General features: G+C 44.1%; 1 protein-coding gene and 1 long non-coding RNA gene across 2 annotated transcripts in view; one reads left to right on the top strand and one right to left on the bottom strand.

Annotated features, from left to right (window-relative positions):
* The window catches only part of ncanb (neurocan b), a 90706-nt gene that overhangs the window by 12597 nt on the left and 57644 nt on the right, over nt 1-20465 (top strand). Inside the window, exons 2-4 of the mRNA XM_029001414.1 lie at nt 11914-11993; nt 17136-17528; nt 20037-20211. Of these exons, the coding sequence (XP_028857247.1) occupies nt 11921-11993; nt 17136-17528; nt 20037-20211 (641 nt within the window). The 5' untranslated portion in view covers nt 11914-11920. The remainder of the gene's footprint in view (nt 1-11913; nt 11994-17135; nt 17529-20036; nt 20212-20465) is intronic.
* LOC114802489 (uncharacterized) lies at nt 14134-15734 on the bottom strand. The gene is made up of 3 exons (XR_003751729.1): nt 15587-15734; nt 15347-15466; nt 14134-14171 (listed from the first exon to the last, which is right to left on the bottom strand). It is a non-coding gene; the product is annotated as an uncharacterized LOC114802489 (long non-coding RNA).

Raw genomic sequence — 20465 nt, 5'->3', positions numbered from 1 at the left:
GGACTCATGTACATCTGAGAGAGGAAAAGAGAAGGTGAGTTTTCCGGTGGCATTGTGGCCTCACATGTCCATGGTTGTGAGTTTGAATCCAGGCTCCAGCAGAGGTTGCATACTCTACCTCCATTGGTCCGGTTTTCCGGTACTCCGCAGTCCAAAAGCATGTAGAGTTCTGGCCAAATGTTTTGAGAATGACACAAATACTGGTTTTCACAAAGTTTGCTGCTTCCGTTACAGGCAATTTTCATTCACTCCAGAACGTTATGAAGGGTGATCCTCTTTCACGGCAAAGTTCCTCTTTGCCGTGAAAATGAACTTAATCACAAAGAACATTTGCACTGCATTTCAGCCCTGCCACAATAGGACCTGCTGAGATCATTTTGGTGATGAGTGTTGACGAGCTGAGATCATTCTGTCATGCTGTTTGAGTTAGAATGGCAGACTGAATTCTTTAAAAGTAGGGTGATGCTTGAATTCATTGTTCTTCCTGTGTTAACCATAGTAACCTGCAAGGAAACACATGTAGTCATCGTGTTGCTAAGATTGCACCTAAATAATCATCTCATCCTTGAGATGGTTCTACACCTTCATTTGAGTCTAGCTGTGTTTGATTATTCTGATTGGACTTGATTAGGAAAGCCACACCCCTGTCTATATAAGACCTTACAGCTCACAGTGCACGTCAGAGCAAATGAGATTCAAGAGTGAACTGCCTGAAGAGCTCAGAGACAGAATTGTGGCAAGACATAAATCTGGCTAAGGTTACAAAAAAAAGATTCCTAAGAGCACAGTGGCCTCCATAATCCTTAAATGGAAAAAGTTTGGGACGACCAGAAACCTTCCTAGAGCTGTCTGTCTGGCAAAACTAAGCTATTGGGGGAGAAGAGCCTTGGTGAGCGAGGTAAAGAAGATTCAAGAGATCACTGTGGCTGAGCTCAAGAGATGCAGTCGGGTTTTATGGCAGAGTTGGCAGAGTTTTCTAAAAAAAAAAAAAACTCACGAAAGACTCTCAAGATGGTGAGAAATAATATTCTCTGGTCTGATGAGACCAAGATAGAACTTTTGGGCCTTAATTCTAAGCAGCATGTGTGGAGAAAACCAGGCACTGCTCATCACCTGTTTAATGCAGTCCCAACAGTGAAGCATGGTGGTGGCAGAATCATGCTGTGGGGGCAGGGACAGGATGACTGGTTGCAATTGATGGAAAGATTGAGGGACCTCAGACTGACTTAAAACCAAGTGAGCATATCTGGAGAGACCTAAAATTGGCTGTCCACTAACATTTACAATCCAACCTGCCAAAACTGGAGAGGATCTGCAAGGAGGAGTAGCAGAGGATCCCCAAATACTGGTGTGAAATTCTGACTATAATATGACTAAAATACTCGGTCTTTTAATTTTTCTGAAATTTTTCTGACTATAATGAGTATGGATGTGACTAAGATACACAAAGACTAGACTAAATTTAAAACAACAACACTACAGTGAAATATGGCGGGGCAGCATCATGCTGTGGGGATGTTTCTCAGGAACTGGGAGACTAGTGAGGTTAGAGGGAAAGATGACTCCAGCAATGTACAGAGACATCCTAGATAAAAAAAAACCTGCTCCAGAGCACTTTTGAACGGTTTATGTTTCAGCAGGACAGTGACCCTAAGCACACAGCCAAGATATCAAAGGAGTGGATTTGGTACAACTCTGTGTATGTCCTTGAGTGGCCCAGCCAGAGCCCAGACTTGAATCTGATTGAATATCTCTGGAGAGATCTTAAAATGGCTGTCCACCGATGCTACCCATCCAACCTGATGGACCTTGAGAGGAATAGGTAAAACCAAGGCTTGGTGTGCCAACCTTTGGCATCAAATTCCAAAAGACTTGAGCCTGTAATAAACAAAATCACATTATGTGATTTTGTGTGATTTTTATGTGATTTCTGTTGTTTTTTTTAATCTTTAATAAATTAGCCAAAACCTCAAGTGAATGTTGTCATTGGGTGTTGTGTGTAGTATTTCAAGGAAAAATGGATTTAATCCATTTTGGAATAAGTCTATAAAATAAAAAAATGGGGGGAAAAGTATGTGAATACTTTCGGAATGAGGTGTATAGAGAATTTTTGCAGTATTATTTTTTGGTCATATCATGTAGTTAACTAGACATTTTGTTATTACACTTGTTGTACTTTCTGCAACTGTCACGTAGAAACATTCATGATACTGAAACAAACCAGATGTTCAGCATGTGTAGTGTATCACTACACAAGCTGTGTAAAAATGCTGTGGCTTCTACTGAGATGTTAGGGACACCTAACCTCAGCGAGCAAATGCAAATCATAAACTATGTGCAGATTGCATCAGGGTTTTGTCACTAATTATTTGGTGGCTTCGTTTGAACCATCTGTTTAAATCCAATTACCCGGCTGCTTGTGTAGCTTACAAGTTGGGGGCGGCGAAGTAAGGAGAATGGGAGGAGGTGAATTCTTAATGCTGTGCTTTCACAGGCACTAAACAACAAGAACAAAAAAAGGAAATGGAGAAAAAACCTTGTTGATTCTTTGGCATCTGCGCCAAATTCAGATGCTCCCAAGCTAAATTATTCTCTTGGGACTCAAAATGAGCAATCAGGCCAGAAATAGAGCCCTGAAATTCCACTGGCAAATGAGAGGAATATAAGCCCTGTGAGAGACTGCCACCATGCCCACCCCCATGAGCTTCAGTCGGCTAAACTGCATTTCAGTAATGAGCCTGATTGTGTTGTCATTGATTAAACTTTATTTAAAATAATGGCTTATAAACAACTCGGTTACACTGGCCTTGTGTCTGATTTGAACATATCCATAAATAGATTAAGAAACATGGAAGGACATTGATTTAATTTAAACATTTTTTTTAAATGGGTGTATCCACCTGAATCGATATGGCAATTGGCCCATCTATTCTTTTACCAAGCCAAATAAAAAACGATTGCAGGGCCAAACTCGCACCCCTCTTCCCAACACCTCTGTAATTCTGCCACTGCTTCCAGAAGCATCCGCGGTTTTATGACTCATTAAGCACTTTAAGTGTGATTATTTAATGAGCACACATAAAAAAAAAAATGAGCGTGGGCAAGACCTTAGTGGAGTATTTCTAATAATGCACCAGCATGGTTTTTCTAACACCCTAGTCACACATCTCAAAGAAAGCCGCTCTTTTTCACTGCTCTCTTTGTTATGTTTTATTTCTGTGACACTTTTGCATCGCTTGTGCTTCTCCACAATTTGGCTTATTAAGATTAAACCTGTCAGTATTTCCTGTCTAATCATTTGTGCTTTAACTCTTTTTTTATCTATATGGCTTAGAAGTTTGTCTTGATATCTTTGTTAAATATTTATAGATGGAAACACACTGAATGCAGTCTACTTCTGTTATATAAAACACTAATTAAGTTGCCATTATGCAGAATTCCTATTTCCATCACTGATGGATGGCAGGCTCCTCTGGCCTAGATGCCACAAAACACTCCCAAACCATGATACTACCATGTTTCATTAATGGCATGACACAATAATGCTGAAGATGACACATAATGATACAGTATCCTTGTAATATGTATCCTGTACACGTTGTTAACATGTAGTTACCATATTGGGGCAGTGGTGGCCTAGCGGTAAAGGATGCGGCCCCGTAATCAGAAGATTGCCGGTTTAAATCCTGATCTGCAGATGTGCCACTGAGGTGCCACTGAGCATAGCATGGTGCGATATGAAAATGAGCACAAATGTATTTTTTTTGTTCCGTCATGCACGACACTGAAGAACCAGTGGGTCAAAATTACTGTCATGACTCCCTGGTTGCGGCAAACATTGTTGTTGGTGAATGGTGTTGGATGACATAATTTCCACGAATGCTTGCACTGTGACACATACCTCTTTTAGCCAGTCACACAATGAGATTTCCACAGATCTTTAGTGTGTGTAGCATTAAATGATAATGAGGAGGACGAGGAAAAAAATTTTTCAGAACAAAATGAAATTAACCAATTGTTTCTTCAGAGTCATGCATTTAACCCATCACCCTCATGAAAGGCGACCGGGGACCAGTGTGTGGGGAGGGTGCTTTGCTCATTCTCACCTTGGCGGTATGGGATTTGAACGGGGAACCTTACAATTACGGGTCAATTTCCTTACCTGCTAGGACACCACCCTTTCCCCTTATGATGTCAAAGGGGGAAAATTCCAGATTCGACTGTCTGAGTGGGCGCTCTCTGAACGGTGAAGCAGAATGAAGAATTCTTTACACCTATTGCCATTTCTAGCCACTGCAGGACCATAAACTGGCTAGGGGATCTATTTATGTTAAATTATCTCACAAAGTTAGACAGGCACTTAACTCAGATACGCCGGGGTAGATTGTGGATTGGTAAACAGACTGAGCACAAGACAGACTGATAATATGTAAAACTGTGGCGTGACTACAGTTAGTGACTCGGCATGGTTCTCTGGCGTAATATGAATACATTACTCATTTTGAGGAGTCGGGTTGAATACCATGCTGATTACATTCAGGACTGTGTAAACTGCATTCAGGCTCCAGTCTGCATGTAAATCATGCTGGATTGTCAGGCACTCCTACCATTTTAGAAAGCAGCACAGGGTGAATATCAGTAGATCGGGACTCCATTGTGAGTCTCTCATTGTCTGGAGGTCTCGGTGGCCCAGACTCAGACTCGGCCCATCTGGCTCCCTCTGTCCTGTGTGGTAATTGGCTTTGGGGAAGCCCTTTTGTATTGTAGGTGGACTGTCATGTCTGGCACTCTCAGTCCTGCTTATATTCATGAGCGGGCAGATTGGCTTGGCGGGGTTGTCCCATGGGCGATGGGACTCGGCGGGCTCGTGGACAGCATATGCTTCACGTTTTGACAAATGGCAATGAAATGGTTGAACAAACTGTCGTCGTAAAAAGGAAAAGATGTGGGATGGTGCATGTTGAAAAGCAAAACACACACACACACACACACACACATTACAGTATGTAACCCTGCTTACAACACACATCCCAGCCTTTGTACCTGGTGGGTAGTGATTTAAACAAAGCCAGATTTATGCAGAAGACATAATAGCTTCTGGATTCCCAAATCATAAAAAATAGCAGAAACTGAAGCCTTATTAAAACAGTGCTTCTGGCGCCAAACTACACCTTTCCCAGTGGACCATCAGTGGCTGTGCCGCGTCTCCTCAACTGTTTTCCCAGTGCTGTTTCTCTCAGCCACTTCAACACACACTGCTTTAATTAACCACATGGATGCTTGTCTCGGGACAGACGTTTTATAATTTTGGAGTTTTATTTTACTTTAAGTTTTATTCACAGGCGTGGGCCTTATGGCAAGGACTTGTATCAAGAAAATCTGTCATGATGGCTGGAAATGGCCAGGAAGGACGCATATGCACCACGTCATGAAACGGGTTTAATACATGGTAGACAAGACAAGGGGAACATCACCAAACAACGACTTGACACCGAACAGACAAGAACAGACAAGAACAGGGCAGCTTTATACACTCATATACAGGTGAAAACATAATAAAACAGGACTAAGTTGAAACTAAGTTGAAATTGCCGATTTTGTGAATATTCATATTGTCCTCAGTTTGAATATTGTTTGTATTGTGATGAAGCATGCACCGGTGGTTTCTTGCAAAAATTGTACACAGTTTTATTTTGAAATGCAAATCGATGCACTGTAATGCTGTGGTAAATATTGATTTAGGGAAAACATTGTTAAAGAAATTTTAAAGCACATAACCATTCTCATCACTTCAGCCCCTACTTTGATTCATCAGAATCTACAGTGAAATGAGATCAGACCCGCTTGCCACTAACATTGATTAACTGGGAGGTCTTAATGGTCTCCAGTCAACACAGGCTCTATTTATATTCTGCTGGCACTCGTATTTGCTGCGAGCCGGAACAAGCAGCGCAGAGCTCGGTGAAATATTGTTTTCTATAGGGGCAGGGAAATGATGAAGTCATGACATGGTCTCCTCACCGCGGGCTGTGCAGATGAACTTTAGCCAATGACAAGCAATGTCTGACCAACAGTATGGAACTGATGGTTACTGCGCGTTGCCTGCTGGTACTGCGGGAAAGCCATTACCTGGACTCTTCACTCCATAGACCTGTTTTGGATCCTGAGTTCATTATATTATTTTATAAGAAAAAGTTTAGTTATTTAATTAACCCATTGTTCACCATCATTAGGAAGATCAGGAAACATTACCAAAGAGAACTAATTATTTACAGCATTTTATTCATTGGTTTATTATATGCAAAATAACACTCTTATGTTTGCTTTAGTTCTGAATTTAACAAAACTTGACTTAATTTTGCTTTCTGTTCGTTAAAGACCTCTCTTGGCTTCCAAAACCACAGTTTGACAAGGTATCTATGATTAATCTGTTTTCCACATAACATAACACTGTATTGTTACATTACACTCTGAGAAAATACAAATACCAGATTGTGACTGGGGTAGAACCTTTTAAAGTACATAATAATACCTTGAAAGTAGGTTGAAAGAGGTTGAAATAGACATCTTGATAGGTCCAATAATTAGTCCTAGGGCGTAAAATTCTCATGCATTGAGGAAGTGAAATGACTTTTGACCAGGTACCATAACACCGCTGCAATACTTCAATGGCTGAAACTCTTCTCCAGGAAATATGACTTGTATTTGAGAAGCAATTGAAGGAACACGGTATAAGATTGATTGTAGTGTCAGTATAAATGAAGCTACCAAACCCAGCAGTGTGTTTTGACCAACTATGATCTCACTCAGGATTTCATTGTTTCCATTAAAATTTGACGGCAGCAGAGGGACGTTCAAAGGGAGTTTTGCTTTGCACACCTCACGAATGAAAAGCAAGGGTACACTGAAAATAAGCCCCAGCATCCCCCAGCCCAAAATAAGCTTTCTCCTGCTTCATTTCTCAAGCTGGCCTCAGCTTTCCAGCTTTTATAGATACTGGCCCAGCATCTCCCCCTCACTTTCCATCACCAGGCAATATGTTTCAGCTTTCTCTTGTTCCCACCTCCAGGCCGGCTCTGGGTGCCAGCTTCATCTCACATGTAGGAAGCCGTGTGAATAAACCCACAGCAAAGACAACTGCTTTTCTTTTATCTGTGAGGAACGCGCCAGCAGATCTCAGGTTTCACTTGAGGTCTTTTCACAGCTCAGTGCTGCGTCTCATGGTGAGAGTGAGAGGGAGTTTTTACTGTTGTTGGCTTTTTCTGGAGGGGGTGTGTGGCTAAAAACATGCTGCTATGACTGAGGCCGCCAACAAAAAGGTACAAGAGCTGAAATAAACAAAACACATGGCTTACAGCTTACATCCTGGCACATTAAATGGCATCAGGAGCATGGTGAGCATGGAAACGCCTGTGTGAAAATCACTCCGGGGTAATTGACAAGCCCTTTCAGCACAGTGGCATTAATGTGTCAGAGTGCTTTTCCTCTGTGCACATCACTGCTTAATTGTGTCTTTTTTAAGTCTGTGTGAACAGATACCATCCCTCCCTTATATATGTGCACACCCATGCATTTATGGAATTAGTTTTTTAGGCTAAACACACATCAAAGGAAATAAATGTAAGCTGTATAACACATTGTTGCCTTGACATGGATAGCAACTTAAGAACAGGGAGTATATCAATAAAATTACATTATCTCAATGTCAGTGTTTATATTACTAATATTGACTAAATATAGCCTAATCCATGCCTAAATAGAGACACATGCAATAGATTTTTTGCAATATTTCAGCAGTATCTCTATTTTCATGCCATAATTATCTTATTGACACTTATGACTTTGTCTGGTCAATCTGTGGATTAGTAGGGTGCATTCCACCCATAACTATTAGAGAAATTCTGGTCTGAAATGTCCTACAGCATGATGAATAGATAAGAAATAATTACCCATTTTCCATAGATTTATCATGTGAGACTGCTGAAGATCACATACTGGTCTACATGGAGAGGATGTGTCTCTTATGGTCAGGCTGGCATTTCAGAAATAATTGAAATAAGCTATCTCACAATGTGTGGCAATGTTGATTCATTATGTAATACAATTTAAATGTTCACCCGGGCACCTACACAGCGAAAATAAAATTTAATTCACCATCATGCCCTGTATACACCAGAATCGTCTGAGAGTAAATGGGGTCACCGCACTGTGCTTTGGGAAATACTAAGAAGTTTTTTAAAAATCACCCTTCGTTTATTTCCACTCCACCACTCTATTTCCTCATTGAGTGTGGAAAGTGTCATCATCAGGTCATATTTTAGCCCTGACTATAAATGAATCTTTTTGTGAGTGTCTAACACCTTAATCATAATTTATAACACTGTGCTATTGGGATATAATTTCTGCCTAGTACAAGCCCTTGTTTTGCTGGGATGGGATTAATGCAGGAAAATTTGCTCGGTCAGTGCCCTTCAAATTCCTCAGAGAAGCAGAAACATTAACCATAACCCCCTCCTCAGACCTGGTACATTTAGAGGCTGACAGATAGCTGGAGCTTCTGCCAGGCCCTTGTGTTTGTCAAGTTGAGATTCAGTGGAGCAAATTCTTTGATTTCATTGGCTTTGGGTAAAAGCTCGCTCAACAGAATCGAATCTCAATGAGTCCAATTTTGGCTGCACACTGGATTTGTTGTCCCCTAGAAAGGCATCCTCACTCTTTCCTTCCTTTACAACCAATGTAATTTCCCTCATTCAGGTTTTCTTCACTGCTTGAAGGTGGAAAAAGAAGAAAGGAAAAGAGGGAAAACACAGCAATCTGGCAGAGGAAAAAAAACTCATAAGCGCTTCAAGTCAGCCCTGCAAATGTTTCATGCAGAAGACGTTTGCGTCTAACTTCAGGTGGTTTGTTTGCAGGATAAAAGCCCTCATTTTTCATGTGTGCGGGACCCCCGCATGTTGTCTGGAGCGGATGAATGAATCGAGGCCTGTGAGGGTGCGGCGTTGAGCTGTTTTCATTGTCCTCTGACGTGCTGAGATGAGTGAGTGGAAGGAGTGAGTGAGGGGACGCGTGATTAATGACTGTGTTCTTTAATCCACCCCGGTAACAGCCGGACCCGCGCCAGAACGATTACGGGGAGGAGAGGAGAGGAAACTCAGGAAGGAGGATGTAGAGTGAGGAGCCTGAGGATGCTCCGTGCCTTGCTTGCTTGTGCACAGCGCGTGGAGGGGAGGCAGCGGGAAAACGTAGAGACCACGTAGGCTTTAGTACCAGCAGAGAAAGCCTCCAGACAGCTCACGACGGGACTCTCCTTTCCTCTACTTCCTGTTCGCATATAATTTGTCCTTTGAAACTCTTGTAAAGTCTCTCTCTCTCTCTCTCTCTCTCTCGTGTGTGTGTACGGTGTGTGTACCCGGCTGCCAGCTCCGAGATACAATTAAGAGATAGACCCCTGAGTTTCCCAGCTGAGATGGGTGCGGTGATGGAGGTTAGGCTGGCTGGTGTGGAGGTCACTTCCGAAGAAGAATAACCATCCTACCTGCTGCCAGAAGGTGGGAGAGGAAGGGAGGGGAGTTTCAGAGCGAGGAGAGCTGGAAGAGACACGGATTAGATGGTCGGGGTCATTAATGGCTTGCAGAGAGGAAGCTCCGGCCCCGTCGGGTGTATTGATTAGTAGCCGATCTGAGTTTTAGTGTCAGATGTTGGTACAGCTGAGTGGTACCTGTAGCTGTATTTTCTTGGCGATACGTAAGACGGAGCAGATGGGATGCTGCTGTACACCTGGGCATGTGGCATATTGACAGGAACAGTTATAAATTGTTCAGAAAAGTGATTTGCATTGTTATAGACGGGCTGGGTGGGTAGTGATTAGGCCATGGTCGACGCATCGATGTCAGGGGAATAAGTCACGTGCGCATGCCACCCTACGTTGTTCTAGGTTGACGTTTAGGTTGGATTATTAGTCATGAAGATGGAGATGTAAACTGCAAAGTTGCCGCTTGGGATTGAGCATGTTAACACGACATAATGTTGCATTGTCGACTCAACTTTGAGTTCATTGACGAATAAGTCGATCTGAAAAGTCATTAATGCCCCAGTAGTGACACAATAGTTCCTTCCACTTCAGCTGCGTCGAAGGAACAGCTGAGTCACTGAGTTACCCTCTTTGGGAGGGTGGTAGTAGCCTAGTGGGTAAGACACTCGCCTATGAACCAGAAGACCCAGGTTCAAATCCCACTTACTACCACTTGTGTCCCTGAGCAAGACACTTAACCCTAAGTTGCTCCAGGGAGACTGTCCCCTGAAACTACTGATTGTAAGTCGCTTTGGATAAGGGCATCTGATAAATGCCATAAATGTACATTAAATGTAAATGTAAATGTAAATGTAAATGTAAGGACCTGGATTGGCCCTGTCAGTTTTTGTTCTACACAAATTAAAGGCTTCATATATTTTTACTATTCTATCGTTCAAATGTATCAAAGCACTTATGTAAGTCGGTCTAGAAAGTCAGTCTCCTAAATGTCATAAATAGCTAATATTTTTTGTGAGACCATTCTCATCATGACAGGGGCAGGAGAACATTAATAAAATCACTTGTATTGTGGATACTGAAATGCCTTTTTTTTTTTTTTTTAAATATCGATCAAGTAAATCGAAGTGAGAAATTTTCTTAAAAACCTTTCAGCTCTAAAAAGTAGCTTTTAATGGAATCTTCACAGGGGTCCACCATTACATTTATGCAATTTTTCTGACACTGTTATCCAGAGTTTACAATCAGTAGTTACAGGGACAGTTCCCCTTGAGACTCTCAGGGTTAGGTGTCTAGCTCAGGGACACAATGGTAGTAAGTGGGATTTGAATATGTGACTTTGTGGCCTGCTGGTTGACAGGTAAGTGTGTTACTCACTAGGCTACTACCACCATCTCCCAACAGTGAGCAGAAACTGTCTGCTGCCGTTCAGCTAGAAGATGCTGAACATAAACTGAAACCCGTGCCTAAAAAACTGGCCAGTCATTGTGTCTCTGATTATTACAAACAGTGATGCAGTGTCGGGGAAATGACGTTTGGGTGTGACCGCACCGTGAAAGATGTTCTCTCTCCGGGGTCTGGGTGGCCCCGTGTCCTTGTGTTCGCCTTTGGCTTGAGTAAATGGTGGTCTTGTAATGGACACCAGCTATCTGTGTCCAATCTCTGAGAGTGCGCTTCACATTTTGCCCTTGGCTGCCACATCCCAGACCCGCTGCATTATTTACAGTGGACTGCCTTGTCTCCCCTGCACAAAAGCTCTCACTCGCGGCTCTCCACACACACTAATGCCCACAGCGCTTGTCAAGACATTTGTAACCTTTTGTGTCAGCAAAAACAATACATCTACCGAAAAAAAGTGTGCCGATGTTTCAGAGTGTTGCGCACAGCTTGCCGTGCCGCGTCTAGTGTGGGTCCGGGCCCACCGACTGCTCGTTTTGACAGTTTAATTATAACTTCGCAGCCGGCCTTTTTTTCTAGTTGATTATTAATCTTTTGTGGGTATTTGCATCTCACGCTCCAATATCGGCCATATTGCACACATTTTTGGAATCCTGGTTGCCAGCAGGGTGTGGAGAGGTCTTGTATTCCACAGTCTTGACATGATGGCGTGCAAATAATTGAAGCCGGGAGCTGTCATTAAGAACAATCCCTTTGCAAGGGCAAACATGAGATGCGGGTAGTTGTCAAATAACAGAAGCTCATTCTCATCGCTTTGCATTTAAAAGAAGCGCTGTGTGTCTCAGTGCCGTAGTCCGGGCAGTCAGTAGTGCTAATCCGCCCCAGCCTATAAAAGATTGATTGTTTTAGAGTTGCCGTGTCCCAGCAGACGGAAGGCTGCGTGCTGAATGCTGACTCTCTCTCTCCCTCCTTTCCTCTGTCTGCAGGTCCGGGATGAAGGCTGGACGCGGCGGGGCCGGCCTGAAGGCCCTTCTGGTCGTGGGTCTGTTCAGTTCTCTCGGCCTCGGTAAGTCCGTTGTTCCATTTACGTGAGGTGATTTGCCATCCGGTCTGGCGTTAATGCCCCCATCCCCTCTTTGTTATCATCGTGTGGTCTTTCAAGGTCTCTTGGTTGAGTGATAGCGGAGCCTTTGAAAGCACCTCAGGCAATGGTGCTGGATAATTGTGCCCAATCTCCGTGATCCGTTTCTCACTGATGTGCCACTGTGAGTTGGGAGAGGCTGAGCCCTGGCACAGCTCTGGCCGCTGACACCCTCTGGCTTAAGTCGGATTCATTTCTGCCCTGTCATCTCATGATAATTACTGCTGTACAACTTCTTTGAGGTGAAAATATTGAGCTTTTTTTTTTTTTTTTTGTTGGATGCGAACTGAGCTGCCGGGAATGGAGTCTATGATCAGGCCTAGTCAGCCATCATTTTGCGCTGTCCTAATGGGTGGCTGTCGTGAAAGGTAGAGAGGGATCCCACCCGTGGCTCTGGACTATGTGGGGTTTTAGTCAGAGCGCTTCCGAGAGCCCCACATACCATTCAGCACGAAGGATGAGTGCTGGAGGAGAGATGTGATCCTTTGTTTGACGTGTAGAATGCATCTGTCAGTGAGGTTTGACGGAAGACGGGCACCTCGGCCTGTCAGTGTCTTATCCTGTCAGGGAGGTTTACTAGGACTGGCTCGTAAAGCTTAGCGTAGCTCCACATGCATGTAATTGTTCCGCCACGCGGTCTGATGAACCGCGGGGCTAGACTGAGCGTCCCGGAAGGAGAGGGTCATAGTCCCTGTGCATCTCACCAGGACTGATCTGCTGCCTGTGGGGGTTTTGCAGTCCGATTTGCACACATCAGCATAAAGACATGCTGCTCCCCCTCCCTCGACCCCCTGAAGCACACCTCAGCGAAACACACCCTGCTTTAGAAATCTTTTCCCGATATTCAGGTGGTTGAATGTGGAAATGGTTGACAATGGCAAGTGTCTTTTTCTCTTTAGTTCGATGGACCACCACGTGGTCAGCGGCTCTGCACCCAGCAACGGGGCGGGGGAATTAGTCATGGCTACAGTCTTCGGAGATTAGTTAATCCTCATTGAACCCAAGGAGGAGATGGAGGAGAGCAAGATGAAGTTGGTGGGATGGGGTGCTGGGTTTTCATGGGAATGTCATTTCATGAACCTCAATTTTTGTCTCCCACCTCAGCGCTGAAGCCTGTGTTTGTTTTTAATCTACTGTCTCAGATGCACACCTCCGGATGCTGGGAAGAGATGTTGGGGGAGGTGTGTGTATGAGTGTGTGTGGTGGTGGAGGGGGACGGGATTCAACGCAACAAAGAGCTTTCACAGGCAATATTAAAGAGACAGAAGAATGGCATCTATTGTTGGAGTCAGTGTATATAAATTGTTGGTTCATACAGGAAAAAAACACACACATACACACACACACACACGCTTATCGGATTTCTGTTTTGGACTGGAACAGATGGGACAAATTTAATACATTTAATAAACCTGCATGACCTAATATCCCCACTTTGTAAAATAATACTGATATCGCCACCATGTATAATAATACCAACTCTAAGAAAAACACACAAAGGATAATTAATACCTAAAATGCCAACAACAAAAAAATTGAGAAAAATATCAAATAATATTTTAGAATTTGACAATGGATGCACTATTAAGCGCAACATTTGAATTATAATGTACCCGCTGCAGGTGGGGATTCAAGAGGGGATTCAAAGCACGGACATGTTGTAAAAGAATGTTGTTTAATGCGAATCCCGTGTGGACTCCACATACATAGATCCTTTAGACCTTTATATTAGAGGAGGTCTTCCTGCTCTCGGCTCGTGGCAGGGCCGGCCCGTGCCACAGCACAGATGTGGCTGTCAGGGCAAGCGGTGCGGTGCAGTGGCAGCTGAAGAGGAATGCCCTGCTTCAGTGGAGCTGGCACTCCAGACTGAGTGTCAGGTTGCTGTGAAGCGGTCCATAAATTAATGACCTTTTAAAAAGCCCTGCGCCGCCGTGGACCAGAACGAGTCGGCGGTAAACAGACTCAGGCAGCTTCATAACTGTTGAACTGGGGAGAGATGCCCTGCCCCCCGTGCTTGTTCCTGTTCCTCAGCGAGTGGTATCTCCGTTGCCATGGTTATCATTAGGCTTGATTGGGATAGGTTGGTTGGGTGGGTGTACGCATCTGTAGGGTAAAGACGCGGTCTTACCGTTCTTCCCTCATAGGGGAGATGGAATTTCAAATACAAAAAATGCAAGTATTTATGACTAATCTGGGACCTAAACAGTTCCGACACAAAAAGCATAATATTGTCATGTACTTTTGGATGGAATTGGAGGGAATTGTCTTCTAAAACAACATCATCAATGTAATTTTTAGGCTATGAGGCAGATTTAAACCTAATTTACTTTTGGTGAAGATTTTTGGTCAGAAACATTCATACACACGGTGGTGTACCTTGGGCAGGTGCGGAAAATAAAGAAGGTTCACTTATGACACCATGGCTGCCATAGTGAGCCATCGGAACGGATCAGTCATCTCAGGTTGGTGGAAGGCACAAGATTTTTGGCACCACTTGCAGTGAGAAGCCTCGCACAGACGCCAGTGGCAGCAGCACAGAGACACGTCAGGCTTGATGTGTCGGCACAAAAGGAAGTGCGGACAGGAGGGAGTTCTCTCCGTTTCACACCGTATGGCAGATAAAGGGCTGCCACTGCTGTGAATAATTGTCCGTTGTCTTAAAGACGTGACATGGTCTTATGGTATTGGCGCACACGCGGTATCAGGGCCGCCACTGTGACACGCCTTCTCCCCTTGTCAGCCCAGGGCGTGCTCAGGGACATTTTTTTTTGTTCTTTGCCTGAACTCCAATAGTTTCCCCTTTCTCTGGTTGCTCCTTATTTAGAGGTGGGAATGAGATAAAAAAAAAAAAAAACAGCCAAACAAAAGGGGGCTGGGGTGGGGTCTCTCGGGGGTTAAGCTTTGTAAAAACATTTCCATCTAAATGCAGATTTGGTATGTGTGCCGCGATAAGGACGTTTATTATTTAACCGTGTGGGAATAAGGTGTCCCTTCCCCAACTTGCTTTAAGCCCTCATTTGGATGTTAGAAAGCTATCTGCAGTTGATTTGTTCTGATTTAATGTTGCAAATTGGATGCAGGCAGAATTTGTCACACAGGAGGGGCAGATGCATAATTAGCAGAAGGCAGGAGTCACTTTTCCTCTTCTGAACCCACAGTGCACTCGTTCAGCTGCTTATGAGCGCAGGATTTCCTGAGCTGGGGTTTGTCTGCATCTGCACGGCAGGCGATTGTCAAACGCAGGCACGGTTTTCACAAAGACACAATTAAAGAATTACCAGTTCATCCTCACCATGGTGAATCGCGTTACCCGGCCGCTCCAGCCCGTACGGTAAGTAGTGGTGCGTTGCTCCCGGGAGAGCAGACGGGTAGTAAACATGATTACGAGCCGCGCTTCCCTGTGGGAGGTAAGCCAAAGGGAGGAGATGCGAGGGCTGTCTGACAGGATTGCGGAGTGGCGTGTGTGTGTGTGTGTGTGTGTGTGTGTGTGTGTTGAAGGCCCCTGGCTGCTGACTCACCTCGCCGAGTCCCTCTCCCACCTCCTCGCACAGTGCCTGCGGTGAAGTGCCGCTTTCTGGAGGGGGATTAAACCGGACCCTCAATGCCTGTTTCACGTTCCCGTCTCGGTTCAGGTCTCTCCTCTATCCCGAGTGCTTGTTTTCTTTCTCTTCCCTCTTACCAGTTGCAGCTCCTCTTCGATAAGTGACATTCCCTTTCTGTGCAGCATAACTCATGACACATGACTGTGTTTTCGTCAGCAAAGTTGCCAAAATTAGGTTTTTGTTGGAATCAAATATAAGAAGACCATGAATAAAACATTGTTAAATTCGATTATTTGGCTGCATACGTAAGAAAACACTACATTTTCAGATGTTTATTTTGGTAATAGAGAGGAATTCTGGATCCAGAAGTAAGAGGAACCAATAAACTGATATTCAGAGTCAGGTTTTGGGCTGTGGGCGACAGTGTTGTGCTCAGGGGCCACGGAGGAGATATTGCCTCAGAATTGCTTTTCCCCCAGCAATGAATAGTCAATGACAGATAAGAAGATGCTTCTGACTTAATCTCGTCTCGGCTGCTTGTTGCGGCAAGGTTGTATGGCCAAGTCGTCGATGTGAAAACCAAATGCCGGTCAACCTGCGAATGAATTGGGACTTCCGAGAAGCACTGGGGCTCAATAGCAGCTATAAATTCTTAAAAGCAAGTTACAGGGATGCGCTAGAGCAATATCCCAAAGCATTGTTTTAATAGCAGGAAAGGTAATAAATTGATCTTCGGATCAAGCTTTAAAATGTACGGAAAACACCATTATGGCGTATGAATAAATTCATACCTGCTGCGATAAAACCAAATCACACCCATCCATGGGATTAAAGGCCGTTGCTGAGCACAGCAGAATAATGTACCTGGTTCAGGGTCCACACATGTTATTTTTGAAGGATATGTCATAGCATGTGCCTCAAATTAGTTTTTCTTCTCCCTGTGCAACAAGGAAAAAAAATGTCCCCCTTTGGTTCACTCAAACGAAATATTTAATAATAAATTGCTGTGCTTTCGTCTAAATCAATTGGTTTCTGAGCAAAGGTGCACGCTAGGAGTGATGGTGATGGAAAGTGTGTGCAATAAGGATTGCTTTAAAGTCCTGGTGAGAATGAGCCACTATCCCCTGGTGGTTTCAGGCACTGGAAGCTCTTTGGTCGATGGCGGCGCATTTTTCAGATAACCTAATGAATTTTGTCTCGGCGCGCTCCGACTGAGGGCCGGGCAGGGGGAGAAGTGTGGAAAATAAGTGTTGTTGTTGGTTTTTGAAGTTGCCTGGGCTTTCTTGTGACGTGTACGCTGTAATTATCTGCGCCGGTAGAGACAGGTACTTTATTTCCTCTGCTGAGAGTACGATTTGCGGTTAACCCTTTCAGGCAGCTCAGACAAAGATGAAGTTTTTATTATTATATATATATATATATAGTGTCTCAGGAAAAGGGATTTGAATAAGAAATGTGCTCTGCGTGCTTCTTGCTTTCGACTGATGACAGATGCTCCGTCTTCATTGTTTCTGCCCCTCTGAAGGAACGAGCAGCGGCGACGCGGTTGTGCACATGCGTAAGGTCACCCACCAGAAAGTGGAGGAACAGCTGGCTGCCACCGCTCTCCTCCCCTGCCTCTTCACTCTGCAGCCCAGCCCCTCGCATGAGCCGCCCCGCGTCAAGTGGACCAAGGTGTGGGGGCCGAGGGGGCCCGGCGGCCTGCAGCGTGAACAGTCTGTGCTGGTGGCCAAGGACAACATCATCAAGGTCAAGAAGGCCTTTCAGGGCCGCGTCACCCTGCCCGGCTACCCCAAAAACCGCTTCAACGCCAGCCTGGCCATCAGCGGACTGCGTTCTAGTGACTCTGGCATGTACCGCTGTGAAGTGGTGGTGGGCATCAATGACGAACAGGACACCGTGCCTCTAAAGGTCACAGGTAAAAGACACTTTTCATTGGAAACTTTTGCATAATATAAGTTTGGTTGTATCCTTTTTCCGGCTTTTTATAGCGGCAAGTGCTACAAAGGTGCTTTATGATGCCCCAGGCGCTCAGTTACAATTCTAAAACAGAACACTGGCATCATTGTGACATCAAGAAACCCTTTCATATTACATCAACAAAAGTGTACATGGGTACTCATAATGTCACATAAAAAAATATCAAAATTCATTTTTCATGGAGAAGCTGTTGTCTGACTCCTCACATCAACGACGGCACCCATAGAGTTGCTCATTTTACTTGTTATCACCTAAAAGGCATCATAGTTCAAGTATATTTTTTCAGAATTTAATTAAAGTAACAAGTACCACTGCATGGTGATATCACTAGTCATCAATTCTTCCCAGTGATTCGGCATTCGCTCCTACTGTCTATAGAAATCTTGCAGCCACTGCTGTGCATGTGTATTTATTTCCATAAATCAGACCTACCTTTTTCTACCTATAATGTCGCAGTGGCACGAAAAGTAACAATCTGACATTCATATTGTAGAACCGTAGTGCCGGTTTTAGAATCACACAGGAAACAAAACTCGCTTCTGCAAGAGTCAAAATTCAGTCAGAAATTGGAACAGCGTGATGTATTCTGCCCTAAACTGCACACCAGTCTTGAATTTTCTTCACACAACATGCATCCAAGATGTTACCGTTTCATCCAAGTTGCTGTTAACATCCCAGGTGCTCTTTTACATCCTTCCTGCTCCTCTTTGCTGACACGCTGACAAACTAAAGCTTTTATACTGCAAATTCTTCCATCTGGGTTTGCATGATTCCTAAATAAAAGGAATAGCAAGGTTTCAAATAGTTATAATCAAGTTTCACTCAGTATTTACTGTTCAATATTTTTATTTCTTTTTATTTTGCACTATTTAAGATCTGGTTTACTTTAGATCACTTTTCAAACACTTTGTGTTCAGTACGCTATGTAATAATTCATATTTTAATGACCTTTCAGCTATCATTCTTGACTGTCTACTACTACTACTACTAGTGAACAAATGCAATTTTATAATTTCCTCATAAATGTGTGAGGACAAAATGAACAACAAAACGTGGCAATTATCTTTACCTGCTGGTCATAAATCCTACAAAACTGTTTCTGTCGTTTATTCCTAATGAAAATCACATTTTATTCCACATAGCATTATCTGTGCTGCCGCTAATGTGTACATAAGTATTTAAAACCTTCTCCTGAAGAAATACTTTATTGTTTTTGTTAAGCTGTAGCTTGGGAGAGTTCCTGGCAAAGAAAATTGATTAACATTCTATAACCACCCCCCCCCAAAAAAAAAATCAATTACCCATTCGTCTTTTACCAATCTCAAGGGCTTTGCCTTAATTGCAAGTCACGGTACCGAGCACACAGTGCAGCCCGCAATGCTAATTCTGTGAGTGGCTAACGTACCAGTCAACAAGTATCGATTCTGCTGGCTTGTATCAGTATAATGTGTGTTTAGCTGTATTTGATCTTGTCTGTTATGTGTTTCTGGACCACGACGTGTTTTTTTTCTACCTTCGTCGGATCAGATTTGACTGTCGATTGCCTCTCCAGTTGGACAATGGGAATTGATTCCGTGTGCCATTAAATATTTCGGCTTGTTAAGAACTCAAACAAAGGCGGCTGCAGCTACAAAAGGCTGACGTTTTTGTGCGGTGTTATTAATTCCATATAATAGAGACATTCAGTGCAAGTATATCTTATTTTCTAATTTGTGCCACTTTCATGGCTAGACTTGTTCGATTGCAGATTTTTTTCTGTTTACAAATTTAAGCCGCTTGAGACTTTATAGCCACAAATATCTACGCTTCGAAGTGAGAGCACAACTGCCAAAAAAAAAAAAAAAAAAAAACAGAAAACTCCAGGTTCAATGAAGTAGTGAGCCTCGAACAGGGAAGTGAGATTGGGGGCATGGAAGCTGTGAGTTTTGGACACGGAGAGAACTGATTTTCTCAGCCTAGCCTGCAGCTTGCTCAAATTGGCCCAGAGCCCTGAAAAATCGAACCCCACCCCCCCAATCCACGTTTGCACACACACGAAAGCATCTGCAGATAAAGCGGCCGTTCTGAAAGTTGTATCGCTGCCTCTCGGTCCTCAGCCTTTCATGTTCTGAGCTCTCCCGGGCTTGGAAGTGTGAATTGCTGCAAGAGGTCGCTGTGGTTGTGGGGGTGGATGGTTTGGGAATGCTAGATGGACACTTCAAAAGCAATCCCATTCCCATTTCAGTTCACAGCAGAAATCCCAACTGTTCACAGGTCAGAGCTCCGGGGTTCATTCCTTATTCTTTTGTTTCCTTCTCTCCCACACCACTGATCTCAGAGTGAGAAGGGTGGTTGTCAGAAATGAATAATTATTTGCAATAACAGCCAGTGTAATCAGAACATCCTTCTTAGCCGTGTGCTACTCCACGCTACCCTGAAATCACAGTCCCACTGTCTCCCTCTCCAGGGGTGGTCTTCCATTACCGCGCTCCCCACAACCGCTACGCCCTGTCGTTCGCCGATGCCCGGCAGGTGTGTCAGGAGAACTCTGCCGTGATTGCCACACCTGGGCAGCTGCAGGCCACTTTCGACGACGGCTATGACAATTGTGACGCCGGCTGGCTCTCGGACCAGACAGTAAGGTGAGATGGTCGATGGCGGTGGCCGGGGTTGTAACCCTTGCTCCAAGCATTATTTCTGGTGCTGTAGAAGTTGGTGCAGCCTTTAACAACAAAAGCAAAAATTGTTCAGCATAGTAACACCCGTGGCACGCTTTGCCAGTTTTCGTTGCACAAGCCCTGTACCGGCAACCTCGGCTCATCAGGGGACCGCAAAGTCTGAGCGCTGGCATCAGCTTTGACTCAGACATGCAGCAGGACACATATGGTCCCCAGGG

The sequence above is a fragment of the Denticeps clupeoides genome, chromosome 13, assembly GCF_900700375.1.
Source record: "Denticeps clupeoides chromosome 13, fDenClu1.1, whole genome shotgun sequence".
Classification (NCBI taxonomy): domain Eukaryota; kingdom Metazoa; phylum Chordata; class Actinopteri; order Clupeiformes; family Denticipitidae; genus Denticeps; species Denticeps clupeoides.
The sequence above is the reverse complement of the archived record's forward strand: the minus strand, read 5'-3'. Positions and strand labels throughout refer to the sequence as shown.